We start from the raw sequence: 16210 nt of genomic DNA, 5'->3' as shown, positions 1-16210 counted from the left end.
CAAACTTCTACTAACCCCCTCCACTCTTGCATAATTGAATTGTGCCTTTCATTTGACTTCCAATTTCAGTAGATATTCAAAATAGTATTCACTCAATTGACTCATAATTACATTCACTGTTGACATCATTACTCCTTTTGCATCTTTTATTTTGGGATCCATTTGTACATATACTTGAACTTAGAAACTGAAGAATTTCCTTGTATTTCAACTTCTCTAAAATCAGGAAATGGGCATTTCTGTGGTACTTCAGTGAGTAATGTTGGAAATTGACCAGATCTCAGGTGTTAAAGAAATGACAAACGCTAAAAGATACAGGAGGCTAGTCACAATTTTTACAAGAGGCAGTGGATAAATTTTTATTATATGATGATTTCAAACAAGAAAATGTTGTTTCAGTAAGATGGTGTGTAATCCTTAAACAATTTTTTGTCTTTTTATATTTATTGTCATATGTTGCATGGAGTTCAGCACTAGATCTAATGGTCCAAATTCTATAAAAGAAAAAAAAATCGCTGCATGGTCAAATTGTCACAACCCCATTCATTGATGAAATTGTTGACTTGCTGTTCATTCACATTCATTGACATGCATTACAGGAGTATGTACTTTTAAAGTTCAGTTCCTATGCACTTTAATTGTAAATTTCTTACTGTACATATATGTTTGTTATTTACCAAGAAACAGACACTGATGAGGATCTGGGAAGACTTGGCTACTATTTCATTGTTCATTTTGAGATCAGGGTTAATATTCTCTTGTGTGTTTCATATGTTTATATTTACTGTTTGTGACATTGTAGTTGGCTAGTTAATAGTATTATATAAAAGACGACAACTGTCCTTACTGATAATTGCTTTTATAATGTTTTTGGCTTTACAAAGTATATTTTTTTCAATACAAACTGATAACATCCAGAGCTCTCATACCCAGTCTGAATATGCCCAGACATGTGTTTTCTTTCTTTTAGGAAGAAGGAGCATAGTAGGTAAAATGACTGTTCATGAAAATGCACCAATGATAGGTTGGAAGGAGGGTAGCAACAATCCTCTGCACTGTTTCATATGCACAGTTGCAATAATCTTACCCATGGGTTTTGAGTTAAGTAGAGTCGAATCAGTCTTACCTAAATGGATAGATAATCGCTGCTCCTTTTTTATATATAACATTTATTTTTTTTCAATAAGTGTTCAGTTATTGCATGAGAATACCTTTGACACTCGCTTCTGGTCTGCTCTGACCCCAAGTACTGTGGATCTTTTGGATATTTGCAGTAACATGAAGCATAAGTTTCATACCAATGCATCAGTCACAAACAGGTACCCACCTCCTATCACTTTCCATTTTGCTGTCACAACCCTTGTACATGAAACAGTGGTGAAGATACTCACTACCTATTGATGTGTCTTAGGTGCGTACGCATGGACAGTTGTTTTTAACTATCCTGCTGCTTTTCTCAACAAGATATAAGAATACATGTCTGTTAATGTTCAGACTGCAATTGAGGGATCTATTTAATTGATGTGTTTCTGTGAAAAAATGTGTTAAATGTCATAAAACTTTATATTTCCAAAACGAATGAGATGATGCATCCATTTTTCTTTCCTAAAAGTGTATTTTACCAAGAACACTGACTGACTAATTGTCCATTACTTGCCTTGTATTCCTAAGGGTTTTTGTAAATTTATACATGGATCAGTATTGCTTGAACAATGCAATTACCGTAATTCCTGCAATAGTATTGTTAATAGATTTGATAAATTTGATAGACACACTGCATTCATCACCTGTGAGGTTGAAACAAAATTGAAGCATCATGCTAATGTATATTTTTCATCTTGCAGTTGTTATTCAAGCTACATTTATTGCAAGAGTGGGTGTAATATTTTTTCTCATACTACTATGACTTTGGTGTTTAGTATATATATATAATTTTCTCTCCATTGTGCAACGCACATAATTTTATTTGCAAGTGTCTCCTTTGATATTTATGCTCAGGATTAGTGTCGATTGCACATTTCAGACTTTAATTTTTTTTCTATTAAGATTTGGGTATATTTTTGGTTTCAGATTATTCTAGTAGGAATATTTTGAGATTGATATTGGAATATATGGATTAATTATTAAGAGGTGATCATTTTGATTTTTTGGGGGGGGTGATTCTTATCACCCAGCTTATAGTTTTAACTTTTGTCAGGAAACAGGTTTATCATCCTCTGGCATGTTTGTTTACATTCATAATTCTACATATATAGTATTTGATGTTTTAAATTTACACTTCCAGAATTCTTAATTTTTTTTACCAAAGACTGTTTTATATTCAGTTTGTCAAATCATACCTTTCCTTATAGTTTTTAAGAATTTTGTGATACAATATACTGCATAATTGAAAACCTGCCTCCCCCCCTTTTTTTTAGTAGGCAAGTTTAGTTGGAAATTCAGTGCTGTTGAACATCCTGTTTGACTTGCAAAATTTATTTTTTAGCTGGCAGAAGCTGCATTGGCGGAGTATCCCGAAAATCTTCACCTTCTGTATGTGCGAGCCAGTCTGGAAGAAGCAGTTCATGGAGGGGAGGTAGCATTATTGACTGCTCGTCACATGCTTAGCCTATGGCAAAACCTGTATAAAGAGCAATTGATGGGAGAAATTTCTGATGTCCAATCACAGTTCAATACTAACCATGACTCCTATAGTATATTCAACATGTCCGACAAGGATACCAGTAAGTGCGTTACGACCTTTTGCTGTCAGTGTTGTAGGGGGGGGTAGGAATTTTAGATGATGTAACCCATAAGATGCTGTGCTATGCACTGTAAAGTAGTATTTGATTTGGGAAAGGTATCCACCATAGCTTCAGAGAACTTTAGACTTTTTCTTGAATCTTTCCAAGCCTTTGCTCTTCCTCGTTTGTTTTCTGACTAATATGCTTGTGTTTTTTAATTTGTTATGATTATTATAGAGTTCCCCGCCCCTCTCCCCGCAGCCCAGTCACTTGAGGACAATTTGTCCCCGAACCGTATGGGATCGGCCCTCTCCGAAGTGGTGTCTTTGCATATTAAGCTCCTTAATCCTACGTTACAGTTGGAAACTAATCCTGAGAATCCCTCAACAAAACCACATTTTATTCTCGATTCTCCTGCTCACCCCCCAACAGCTTCTGTACACGCTGAGAGTGTTGCAGCATCTCGCGTCGAACAGGCTCTGTCTGAAGTGGCGTCTTCGCTTTCCTCTTACCAGCCAAAGCCTGGTCCTCAGCAGGCCTGGCTGCTACAAATACAAATATGGCTACTCACTGCTCAGCTGTACCTGAAGTAAGTACAGTAGAGAATTGTGGTGATGGTGTTATTTGATGTGCCTTCGGTATGTTGTAGAAAGTGTTATCTGTACTTTCCCTTCCACTCAGATTTTGTCAAAATCTAAGTATGTACTTTTAGAGCACCATCCTTATTCAAGAAACAGAAAAAATCTAACTCCAAATATTTTTTTGTTAATCTGCATTAGTAGATGAGAGGTTTGCTTTGTTGTGCACAGTTTTGCAAAGGTACATACGAGTCTGAATTGATTCAGAGATACACTAGGAAATAACCACTCCCAGGTGATCTCATAACTAGAAAATGCATGTGTGATTATTAAAACCAAATTGTTTGAAGAAAATGAAATTTAGTGCATTTTGGAAGTGGAGAACACCTTAATGTCTCTTGAAGTGGATAGTGGTAAAAGAAAAATGATACCACTGCATGTTGGGGAAAATTTTGGCAAATAGAGTGGACAGAATGGTTATATATTCTGCGTATGTTCATGAATTATAAAAAGTTAGCTAAATATTCATCTGTATTACTATAATTATTAGATGCATTTTATACTATCTGATATCTTACTTGTTTTAATCTGCTTATTTTTCCTTGTCCCTTGTACAAGTCTGTCTACATAGCTTTTTAGTTTGTAGTATTATGCCGTACTGTAGTTTTAGCTGTTAATTGAAACATTTTGAGAATCAAAAGGAGCACATGCCAGATACTATAGCATTTTGTGAAAAAGAGGTTTGATATATTTGACTCTTAAACTGTTACAAGAAATACCAGTAAGACTCCTAGTTTATTTAGAATTTACTGCTTTTAAAATAAGTTTTCATTATTGAAAGAAATGGCATTAAGTAGGTTATTTTCACCTTTTCAATAGTAACTTTGGAAAAAAAAGTATGCTATGCATTAAATAAGGAATTAATATTAAGTTACGTACTCAGTTATTTTATACACTATTGATGTAATATACATTTCTGTCTACTCACTGTAGCCAAAATTAGAAACGATGAACATAGTTCTGTAGGAAGAATATGAATATTTATTATTATAAAATAACAAAGGATTAACATGACTGCACTTATTGGAATTTTTTTAGTTTCACACACTGTACTCTGCACACTTAGTTGTAAAGGAAATTTTTTGTACAACACTTAGGCAGGCTTTTATAGACAAATTGGCTTCTCCATCTGTAGTCGATTGTTTTTCTTTATATTTTAGTTCATGAAACTGTGTAGAAGATAAAATCACAAATATTTGATAATGGTGAATGCTAGCTTGATTTAATGTCCTGTTCTTTTACAGCTGATACTTTTGCTGGCATGAAATACAATAGTACTTGAGAATAAGATGGTGATATAATGAACTGACAGTTAATTTATATGAAATGAAAGTGCACTGAAACAGCTTGATAGCTGAAAGTGGTGTAGCCCAAACTTGTAGGGCTAGTAAAGAGGATATTCTGAAGCATTTTGACCAACAAAAGTGCAAAGCCAAATAATAAGTAAAGATCATGTGGTTATGTAATACACACATGGTCTTAAAATTATTTGCCTAAAAGCTAGTCAGATCTATTTACACAGATACATAATTACTTCCATACATTTTCATGTGCTACACAATTCATTCGCTGCTAATGTGATCATCATTTATAAACAAATTTAAGTTTTCATCCCCGAAAAAGTTGTATTTTAAAGATTTGAAATATATTTTGTAATACTTTCATCTGATTTGTCTATATAAGCCAAGGACAGAATTCTGCCCCTTCGTTTTGTTTATGCGAGCATCCGGCATCAGTTTGTCCATTGTGTACAAACCTCTTATAATACTTGTATTATACAGCCTGGTATATTGTTGTATAGGTGACAATTGAATCATGGGTAGTCAGGATAGCTTTTCAATGTCCCCCTCCGGTGAATATACCTCCTTAAAATAAGAAGATATCCCTAGGATATCTCCAGAGATCTCGAAATACTTTCATTGCAGGTTGATAAGAGATGAACTGGATATGTTTATATTATAAAAGGAGAATTTACATTTAAGAATGGCACCTCAAATCTTAAATGAGTAACATGAATTTGAAGAAAAATTATCAATGAAAGTGTTGTAACAAGTTTGGGATCTAGTATCGTACCTGCTGACAATTATTTTAGTTTTGTATAGGTTAGCTTCATTCCTCCTTAGTTTGTACCTTGCACTAATTTTAGCTAAAATTGGTAGAGAGGATCAGTGCAGTCTGCACTGATGCTGCACTGTGCAGATGATGTAGCATCATCTACATAAACAGCTATCTTGCTTCCTAGGCAAAACCATGTATATCATGTTTATACAATATAACATAGTAATGGGCCAAGAACAGTAGCCTGAGGAACACTAGATATTGCATTTCATTTGTCACCATAGTGCCGGTTAACTGCTTTTTTTTTATTCTCTGTTAAAAATTCAATATTAATACTAAGAAGTGTTCCTCTATCTCTCAGAGTTTGAAAATGAGGTCCTCTTGAGAATCATTGCCTAAGGCAAATTCAAGATCAATCATATGTACTTTATGACCATAATTTTGGGGTCACTTTATAATGCAGGGCCTTGCAGAAACCAGTAGATAATATTGGAGTTTTAGAAATTGGGCAGTAATCAGTTGACCATGAGTTATCACTCCCACATTCTGGTTTATGGATAATATCTCAAAACAAGGCTCAGTTCTATGGCATCAGTCAGTGACGTGATCGTTCAATTCTTTTAAAAATTGGAAATAATAAGGATCTGCTGATCAACAAGGGGTTAGTTTTACTGGAATTCAGCTTTATCCTCTACAAATGACTCCATTTATTAATCTGTCGATATCTCTCTTGTAGCTGGTATCCACTGAATTAATCATATTGGGAGAGTTATAACTGCAAAAAATTTACATTTTTATAGTATTAAGAAATCAAAACTCTTATTAAAGAAATAAAGAAGTAGCAAGTCATCTTGCCCAGCCATTTAGTTTTCTTGTTTCTGCTTCATCCGAATACAGCACCAAGCCAGGTAGCATAACAAGTGAACAAGAGGTTTGTGTATATGGAGCACTGAATGTCTTTAAACTTCTGTATGGCTGAAGTCAATAGACTTAATCTTGTATGATTTCTCAGCATTTTGTTCCTTTGTGCTAGTAAGTTTGTTTGAATCTCTTAAATTGAACATCTTTTGATTTGCTTGTTTAACTGCACTGTACTTTTATATAAAGAACACTTACTTGTGCATGTTGTTTGCATGCATTTTCCTTAAAAGTCCAATCAGGTCTTTTTACAAAACATCATACGAGTAAGTTAACATCCTTTTAATAGTCAAAAGTTTGAGATCATGCAAGTGAAGAGATGTGAACTTTAACATTCACTCTTGTATATTTTGCCATAGTAGCTCCCGTAGAGGTAAGGTATTTTAATCTGGTATTTTACTGACTTGCAGTTGTTTGTACTTTTTAGGTTTAGTTTACCCATGATTATTTGCAAAGCTGTGACTATTTTTACATTTTTTGCTGATAGTATTTTTACATTTTTTGCTGATAGTATTTTTACATTTTTTCCTGATAGTATTTTTACATTTTTTTCTGATAGTATGCAAGTTATTGGGGCTTGTAGAGATTTGCACTGTGTATGTCTGAGTAATTCGTATCCTTGATTATTTTGTTAGATTGCCTTTTACATGGTAATACATACTACTTGTACTGTTGCTAAGGCTATCAAATTCAAATAAAATTTTACTTTTTTGAATCTTTTGGCAGTAAATAAGTTAAACTATCTTTGATTGAAACGACAGACTTGTTCTTCATTACAGAGTAGAAACTAAATGTAATAGCCATAGTAAATATCCAAGTAACATCTTGAAAGAATCACCATGACTCATTGAAAACTGGGTTATGGCATCCTTTTTCATAATTAATTCTCACTTTTGTTTTTATTCCTTTGTGGGTCTAACCACAAGGTTGCTCACGGTCTAACTTTTCCAGACTTGGGGCCCCTTTGCCTGTCTATTCCCAACCTCTTTAATTGGGTGATTTTTGCCCTAGCCTCTTTCTCTTCTGGTATTAGATTTTTCTTCTTGTTAAAGAAGAACTGAGTGAATAAGAATGGCTTGTCAATCACCTAATCCTGAGTCATGTAAACTGAGAAAGCTGCAAAGTTTGGGAGTGTTAGACTAGCTCTCTTGACTGAAATGGGTGAAAAGTACATTTGTTCTGGAATGTTGCCAACTTTTTAGTTTGGTTGTCTCAGACCAGATAAGCATGGGATTTAAAATTTTGAGGAGTTCTTCAATTTGTTCATTGATTTTCACTTTCAGTTTTAAAAATTATAAGGAAATACTTCCATGTAAAGGGCAATCTTACAATGCTGTTTGTCTGCTCAGTGAGTTGTCTAGTATTGTGATTTGTTCTCAGTTTTCATTTTTAATTGCACTGAGTAACATTTTTGAGTTTACATCTCATTTACCCATTTATACTTAGTAAAGTAAACAAATCTCATGATGTGTTTACTGTAGAATCAAGCAACAGTATGCAAGGTACAGAATTTTATCCGCTTTTTTTTACTCTTAACCAATTGAGACAGTTTAACTCCTATCGTAGCGTGTAGCTACTTAAGATCTTAGGTCATTGTTTTTCACTTGAATCGATTTAGATATTACATATACTGTATATTAGTGTTTTCCTGCATTTAGTGACTAGTATAATTGTTACATTATCATACAGTACATAGATTGATTGTTGTGCTTTAGCATAGTTATGGTTAGTAATACTATGTATTTCTGTACATACTAGTTTACATAGTTTGTGGTTTTTTGCATTTTGTATAGTTACTGTTACATTACCACATTGTGTTGACATGACACACATACACACACTCAATTGTATGTATATGGGACTTGTGGAATTGTATCTTTTGTGCATAAATCTTATGTATTAACCATTTTATGTTAAATATTTAGCTATTACGTTTTAATTTTCAACTCTTATTGATAAGCGTAATGGGACATATTTTTTTAATGTTCAGAAAATTGTGTATTATTGTGTAATGCATATTTTACTACCTTTATTGCTTTCAAAGGCACTGCATTTTGTCCTACAAAAATCATTAAGTGGCATGGGATGACGGTGGCACATGTTCCTAGAAAGGAATAATTCTCTCTCTCTCTCTCTCTCTCTCTCTCTCTCTCTCTCTCTCTCTCTCTCTCTCTCTCTCTCTCTCTCTCTCTCTCTCTCTCTCTCTCTCTCTTTGATAGTGGGAAAAAATTGTACAATTACAATGCCTTAATGCCATTCAGTAGATAGTGAAATAGTCCTTGTTTGATTATTGTGTGATTACAAAAAAAAATTAACACCATTGCATCATTCCTTTTGAATTAATCACGCTCATTTTAGGAAGTATATCGATAGTTGTAATACAAAGTAAGTATCAGTACAGTAACTTGTGTTGTACAAGAAATTAATGTGCTGGCTGGTTCAGATTGTTTGAAAAGATTTATGCACATCATTCATCGTACAGCATGTGTAGGAGGTGGTCTGTGCCAACATGAAAGTCCCTTCAATACATATGTACATTTTTTGTAAATCAGTTAACTAATATTTTTTTTGTGCATTGTTGTACATACTGTGCTTTGATTTTGTTTACTCATAGCTCTAGATATCAGGTTAGTACCCCCTTTTGTTTTGTTTTACGTTTGTCAGAGTTTATTTTCTGACCATCTCTTTTGGTTCCGTACCTGTGAAAATTTGAAACTAAGAATTCACTTTGAAAAAGAAAAATGTTACACTTTTGAAATTTTTTTTAATAGGATGCTCTTCCACTTGTGGCTGCTAGAATAATTATATTTCAAATTTGTTGTTAAATGAAACCATCTATTGTTTATCTAAATTTTGTGTCCATACTTTTCCATATGGTTAAATACTGAAACTTTCAAGTAAGCACCATGATATAGTGTGAATATGTAAGGTATTACAGTATTAGAATTTTCATATGAACTCACATGATTAAGTGTGTAGTACAGGCCACGAGATATTTGCAACACAAGTATACATATGCAACACAAGTATACATATTCTGAATTTGCATTTATTATTTATTACATAAAGTCCAGCAGTGTGTAAAATTAGCCTGCCACATTATTTTCATACGTATCTATGGAGCCTATATTTATAAAAGAACATTATTTGCAAATGAATTCAGTCCCACTAACTAGGAAGGTTCTTCCCCAACTCACACTTCAGTTGCCCAGAAGGGAAGGCATCATTCTTTTGTGTGATATTTTCAAAGTTGATTCTGCCTCCGCAACACCCAGATTATTGCTCTTTTTCCCTGTTGTTGGGACTTATCCAATGTATGAGCTGAACTGTGGATCAGTTTTTCCTATATACAGAAAGGCAAGAGTATAAATGTTGTGCAGTTAGTGCCAAAGCTGGTGACTTCCTCTTCCTTATCTCGATGCACCTCGGCTGTGATGAGATCCTTTTCTTCTTAGTGCACCCTTCGCTTTTGATCTGTGGAAGGCCCTTTGGCAAGTTTGTGGATGCCTTTGCTGTAGCATTTCACCAAGCTGTTGAACACTTCACTATCACTGCACATGTGTTATGCAGCTTGAAACCATAATGCTGGGAGAGGATGTACATAGTGAGGTTTCAGATGTCAGCAGTTTATCTAATGAATCTTATCACCCCCTTTTTGGCTGTTGCAATAGTGGTTTCTCAGCCTCCAAGACCCTGAATGTGGCCAACCCCAGGTTCATCCTACTTGGAGGAGACTACTGCACAATCTTGCATGGAAGTTATCCCGCACAGCATCAGAGAGAGCAGCTTTTTAGAGATTGCTACACTGGCCACCACCACCCCTAGCAGGTACACTATTGCTGCTCATAACCAAGGGGTGTGGGTGCTACTAGCGATGGGAAACCTCCCTCTGTCTTGAGTAAAGATTTATGACTCTACCTTCTTTTCAGTCTTCCTGCAGCTTGTCTTTAACTTAGGGAATGATAAGAACATTTTAGACCAGTTATGTCTTATGCCCAGTTAATTCTTCAGGGTACCATTAAGCATCTAAGTTTGGAATTAATCCCGGTGCTGTATATCCTCTTTAGATTGCCAGCATCAGTTTCTTTTTCCAGACATGAGGATCAGGCCAATTAGTTATCCTAATGACACAGCAGGAGAAAGCAAAGCTTTATGATCTATTTTCTGTCCAAAGTCCAGTTTGCTGGAGCATGAAACACAAGCACAGACAACTTTAAGGTTGTCTCTAAATCAGAGAGAATGGTTAGTAGATGATACCTCCTACCACTAAATCATTTGCCCTTTTTCTGCTCCATGTGGATCTTTTCATAAGAGAAATGAACTTGCCTTCATGTACCCTCCTTTTTCTGGATTCCAGAGAAGTGAGAACAGATGCCTTTATAAAATAGTGGTAGACGTTTTATGGCATCTTTTTGCTCCTTTTGGTACCATTATTATCAGGTTTACACAGCTAGAAAGTTTCCAGGGCTCAGTCTATCAAAGAAACAATTTTTTTGTATCCATGCCAGATAAATGTCATGGGATTTAGGAAAGGTTTCAAATCTTATTTATACAACATTGTTATTGAATAGAAAGTTTTATGTTGTTTCTTTGGGTATAGCTGGAAAAATTAGGTTACTTTATTTTAATTATAAGTTCTTTAAAAAAAATTGTCTACGTTGGAAAGGGAAGGAAAGGGCTGCTGGCTTCTCTTAGTCTAGTACTGTAGCTTCAAAGACAGTTATCTTATTTTGTGTTGAGTCAAGGCAGTGCTGGTTTTAGTAGCAGCCACAGAATGCAGCACTTTTGAACCTGTCTTTGTGAACCATATCATTTGGATTTGCTACGTTTATTATTTGATTCATTTTCCATGTACATACTATGACTGTTTAGTTATAGAATTCCTTACACCAATTACTGTAATCTTGTTTGAACAGCAAAGTGTTGTGAATATTTATCTCATTTTCACAGGTTTTACAATAAAAATTTGTTTCGCTCTTTGATTCTACCCACCAATAACTGTGTGTGAAATACGACTTTATGCTAGAAGTAGGCGTCTAAAGTAATATTTTCTGATGCCTTGCATTAGCCTCCTTATGGAATGTTTGATTCTTCCTGGTAGATATTAATGTGTTATGAATTTATCTTACAAATTTATTTTGAACTGCATCAGGAATTGAATTTTGCTTTTAAATCTGGGAGAGTATTATGGGGAGTTTAAAACCAGTGATCCTAACCAAAGTTTAAAAGCTACTCTCATGGCTTCCAACATAGAATGAAGTTATGCTGATGGCCCAAGATCTGGGAATGTTATCTATATACAGTATATAGGTAGTGGTGTGTTGACCAACTCATCTGAAATTCCATTTGTCTTATTTGGGTGCCTTAAGACTAATACATTTATCATGTCTTTGTTTTTGGACCAATGTTTGTGTTTCATTGTCAGTTGTGGACTACAGAAAGTATTCATGGGTCCAAATTCTTACACTTTGGAGGCTGATACATTTTGCTAAAGATAAACTTTCATAGAATACCAATTCTTGCATTTGTGTAAAGAGTTGTCATTTTTACAGTAGTTGCCATGTTAGTTCCCATGCTATTGGACAGACATATTGAGGCATTGTATCGTGAAAGTTTTTGAATTCTAATTTTAATCACGTTCATTATAGTTATTGCTAAAATGACTTATTCATCTCTTTATGGCTACAATCAATATACAGTGGGAAATACTTAGTGTTAAGGTTCAACATCTATACTTGAATGCCAATAGCAAGTGTTATACTTATTATTGTGGTTTATACTGTTCCCACTTATGGATATATAAATAATTTAGTGATCATGATCAGGCAAAACTTTATTTGTATTTCTCAATTAGGGACACAACTATGTGCAAAGTTTTTCTGTGACTTTGTAAATTTAGCAAACTTTCTGGCTGGCAATGGTGCTTAATATATTTTATACTTGAGCATTACCATATGGGTTGTAAGGTAGTAAGCTGTTAGGAGACTTCTTTTCACACTTTCACCTCCTATTGCTGTAATATATACTATGTATGTCCATTTCCAAGTCCAGAGCAACATTTTGATTAGTCATATGTGTTTACTGTTCTATACAAAAGGACATTTTTATACTTTATAATTTCGTCTGGAAAAACACTTGAGTGTCATACTTGAAATTTTACAAAGGAGAGAGAGCAAGAGAGATTTACAGTTATGACATATGTGAATAACCAGCAAAATACGCTCTCTCTCTCGCGCTCTCTTTCTCTTTCTCACTCTTTTCACCTATCACATTAGATTGTAGCACTGTATTTAGGATATTCTTCTTTTACTCAAAAACTTTATATCAAACTTTGAAATGCTTTATTCTTTGCTCTTGAATACGAAAGTGAAGTGTTTGAATTAAAATGAGACTTCCAAATGTTATACTATGCATGTTTGACAGACAGTCATAGGTGTCCAGTGAGGTTTTTACGCTCTAGGACCGGCCCACCTAACACAACAGGGTTGTCAACCACTGTCTCTTCCCTGTTTATTCATGTGATACATTTTAGGCTACAAAAATCTCATATTCCTTGTATATGGTATTGTGTGAGGTGTGCTGTACGTGTGATTTATGGTTCTTTGCAGTGTTCCATTAACCCCTAATTGTAACCCTTTTTATTCCTTTTGCTGTATCTCCATTCACGTTCTTTCTTCTATCTTACTTTCAATCCTCTCCTAACAATGATTTCATAGTGCAACTGCGAGGTTTTCCTCCTGTTACACCTTGAGGACCCTTACATTCTCAATTTCCCCTTCAGTGCTGAATGATCTCACAGGTTTCAGTGCTTGACTATTGGCCTAAATTCTATATTCCATTCCATTTATATATTTTGCAATTTTAAATACCTTTTGTGATAGTCTCCTTTACATTCTGTACTCATTACAGAGTTCACTCCCCACAACTTTCCCACAGGAACCAATTAGCCACTTTCATGATTGTATTTTTTACTTTGCTCCCTTTTCAGTCAGTTATGATCATACTCAACCATTCATCCTTTACGGAAGCTTGAATTTCTAGTCTATGGCCCCTGCACGCAAGTTCTTTATGAGTAGGGTTCATCCTCTAAATATGGTCGCCATAAGCTTTGTTTTGCATACCTACCTATATGGCTGTTCATTCTTCTATTGTGCCATCTCTCCATTTTGTGTTAATATTCTTCATTCAGAAAGTCTTCGTAATATTCCCCAATTGCATTGTTCTGTTATTGATTTTCAGTGTTAATTTTTCCATTTTCATTGTTTACCAATAAGTTTAGAATGCAGTTCAGGAAGGGTCTCTAGAATCTTCACTTACAGGGACATTACGTAAGGTCATTATCCTTATTCCTGCATTGCTGATAAATAAAGTCATCTCGTGGGAAGAGATTACAGGTAGTCCCCAGGTTACGATTGGGGTTCCATTCTTGAGACGCGTTGTAACCCGAAAATCGTCGAAAGCCGGAACATAGTAAAAAATCCTAAGAAAACCTTACTTTTAATGCTATGGGTGCATTGAAAACTATGTAAACTGCATTCTTATTGTATTTTTCATCATAAAAAACTTCAAATATTGGTTATTTTGCATTTTTGGTGTCATATTTCTTCGGCCAGATGAGCGTTGTAGGCATCGTAACCCTGGAAATAATTTCTGATTAATATAATTGAAAAGCGCCTTAACCTCAGAACGTCGTAAGCCAAGCCCGTCGTAACCCTGGGACTCCCTGTACATGGTTGTAAGAGGACTGTATTGCTCATTATTTTGCCTGTGTTAGTCCATGCAATGTTGCAAAGAACTTCCCATGAGTTCCTTAAATGAGGAAAACTTGCTGCAAACCACCAGGTTTCAGGTGTTTTGAGATGTCATATTTGGTGCTCCCCATTGAGGGAGCTTGCAGGACATGGTAGCAACCACAAATAAAATCGAAAACTAGAGTCAGGAATATACAGTAGTTCCTCTTTAAAGCCATTGTTTTGTTGTCCAAAAATTGTTTCCTCCTCAACATCTTCAAGTATTTTAGTTAAAACATCTTATAGCACCTGTAGAATGTTTACCAACTACGTACAGTATTAACAATGAAATTTTTAACAATCTTTATTACTTTTCTCCGAAAACTAGGCTCCTAATTTAGTCTTGTAAAGAAGACCACCTTTAGCTCGAGGTATTATTGGTGTAGGCTTTGCTTGTAGGTGGTCTTGTCTTATTAGTTTCTCCTTAACTGACATTCGTACAGAGAGAGGCATGTGATAGATTTGAACTTCTCCATTCTCTCTCTCTCTCTCTCTCTCTTTTTTTCACAAGGGAAACATTTAGAAGAGCCTGATCCACAACACAGGACATAGGCCCATTGTGTATGGTTTAATTGTTTTTACCTAGAACAGGATTATGGAAAATGATGGTTGAAGAAGCTGATATATATATATACATGTATATATATATATATATATATGATATATTATATATTATATATATATATATATATATATCTATATATATATATATATATATATATATTATATGTATATATATATCTATAATATATATATGTATGTATTATGTATGTATATATATGTATGTATATATATATGATGGTATATATATATATATGTATATTATATGTATATCAAAATATATATAATATATAATATTATATATAATAATATATTTATATATATTATAATAAATATATAATATTATAATATAATATAATATATATCTATATATATTATATATAATATATATTATATATGATATATATATATTATATATAAATATATATATATATTATATATATAATATATATATTATATATATATATCTGTATATATATATATATATATATATATATATATATATATATATATATATATATTATATATATTAATATATATACACATATATATATATATAAGAATGGAACAAAACTTGAGTCCAAGTGTTAGAGGAAGACTGGTACAGAAAGAAAATAATGAAAGATTGAAATTAGCAAAACCACAAAAAATAGAGAAGATAAACTGAAAGAGATAAGAGAAATAAAAGAGTGGTGTGACAGTGGATGAAAACAAACTAGAAATGAGTTTGCTTGGACTGATAAATCAACTTGCAGGAAGTTTGGTTAGCAGAACCTCATTAAAGACAGTTAAATATTGGGAAATCCCACAGAAAAGGTGACCAATCATTCGTGAGAATGGAAAAAAAAAAAAACACTTCTGTTGAATCTTGCTTTGAGAACCTTCCTAGTGATCTAAGTGAAGTGTGTTAAAGTCTGTTTGGTGGAGAAAGTGAGAAAATGAGAGTATATTTAAACATTAGTGGAATGGAAAGCTGTAACATGATGGCTTGGGCTTGAGGGAATGTTTACTAAAGATGACCACAACTGTTGATACGTTGTGATCATATGATCAGCATGCATTAGCTTACATGTTACCCAAACACAGTAGCTTTAGTTAACTGTTTTATAGCATTAGAGAATGATTGATAATGAATACCTGGGTCGTTACGGTAATTTGGGAGATATTCACCACCTCTTAGTTATTCCTAGCTTGTGATTGTCGTATGCTTGATTAGTATTTATTCCTGGTGGTAATGTGTTATGAGAGTATTTTATCCTGAACTGCATGGCAGAACTGAGCTAATATTGATTCATTAGAATTTAATAGTTGGCATGAAGTGAGACTGATAGATTGAATTGTAAGTAGGACATAGTCCAAAATCTTTGTATCTATATAGGAAAGATTTTCTCGTTAACATAGGAGATATTTACGTGGATTTACTGGTAAATTTAAAAATGGTTAACTCCTTAAAGAATGCAGTAGAAAGGTTTAAGCTCATTTATTAATACCTATATTTCAGTGATTTGCTGGTTTTCTTTAT

The 16210-nt window shown here is 33.9% G+C and overlaps 1 protein-coding gene across 5 annotated transcripts in view; it reads left to right on the top strand.

Annotated features, from left to right (window-relative positions):
- The window catches only part of LOC135209548 (tetratricopeptide repeat protein 7B-like), a 482937-nt gene that overhangs the window by 250104 nt on the left and 216623 nt on the right, over nucleotides 1-16210 (top strand). For all 5 annotated transcript variants that reach the window (XM_064242205.1, XM_064242204.1, XM_064242203.1 and 2 more), the window contains 2 exons: nucleotides 2486-2723; nucleotides 3156-3312. In XM_064242205.1, coding sequence (XP_064098275.1) covers nucleotides 2486-2723; nucleotides 3156-3312 — 395 coding nt within the window. The remainder of the gene's footprint in view (nucleotides 1-2485; nucleotides 2724-3155; nucleotides 3313-16210) is intronic.

Source organism: Macrobrachium nipponense, chromosome 38, assembly GCF_015104395.2.
Source record: "Macrobrachium nipponense isolate FS-2020 chromosome 38, ASM1510439v2, whole genome shotgun sequence".
Lineage (NCBI taxonomy): Eukaryota > Metazoa > Arthropoda > Malacostraca > Decapoda > Palaemonidae > Macrobrachium > Macrobrachium nipponense.
Note: the sequence above shows the minus strand (reverse complement) of the source record. Positions and strands in the feature narration are given on the sequence as shown.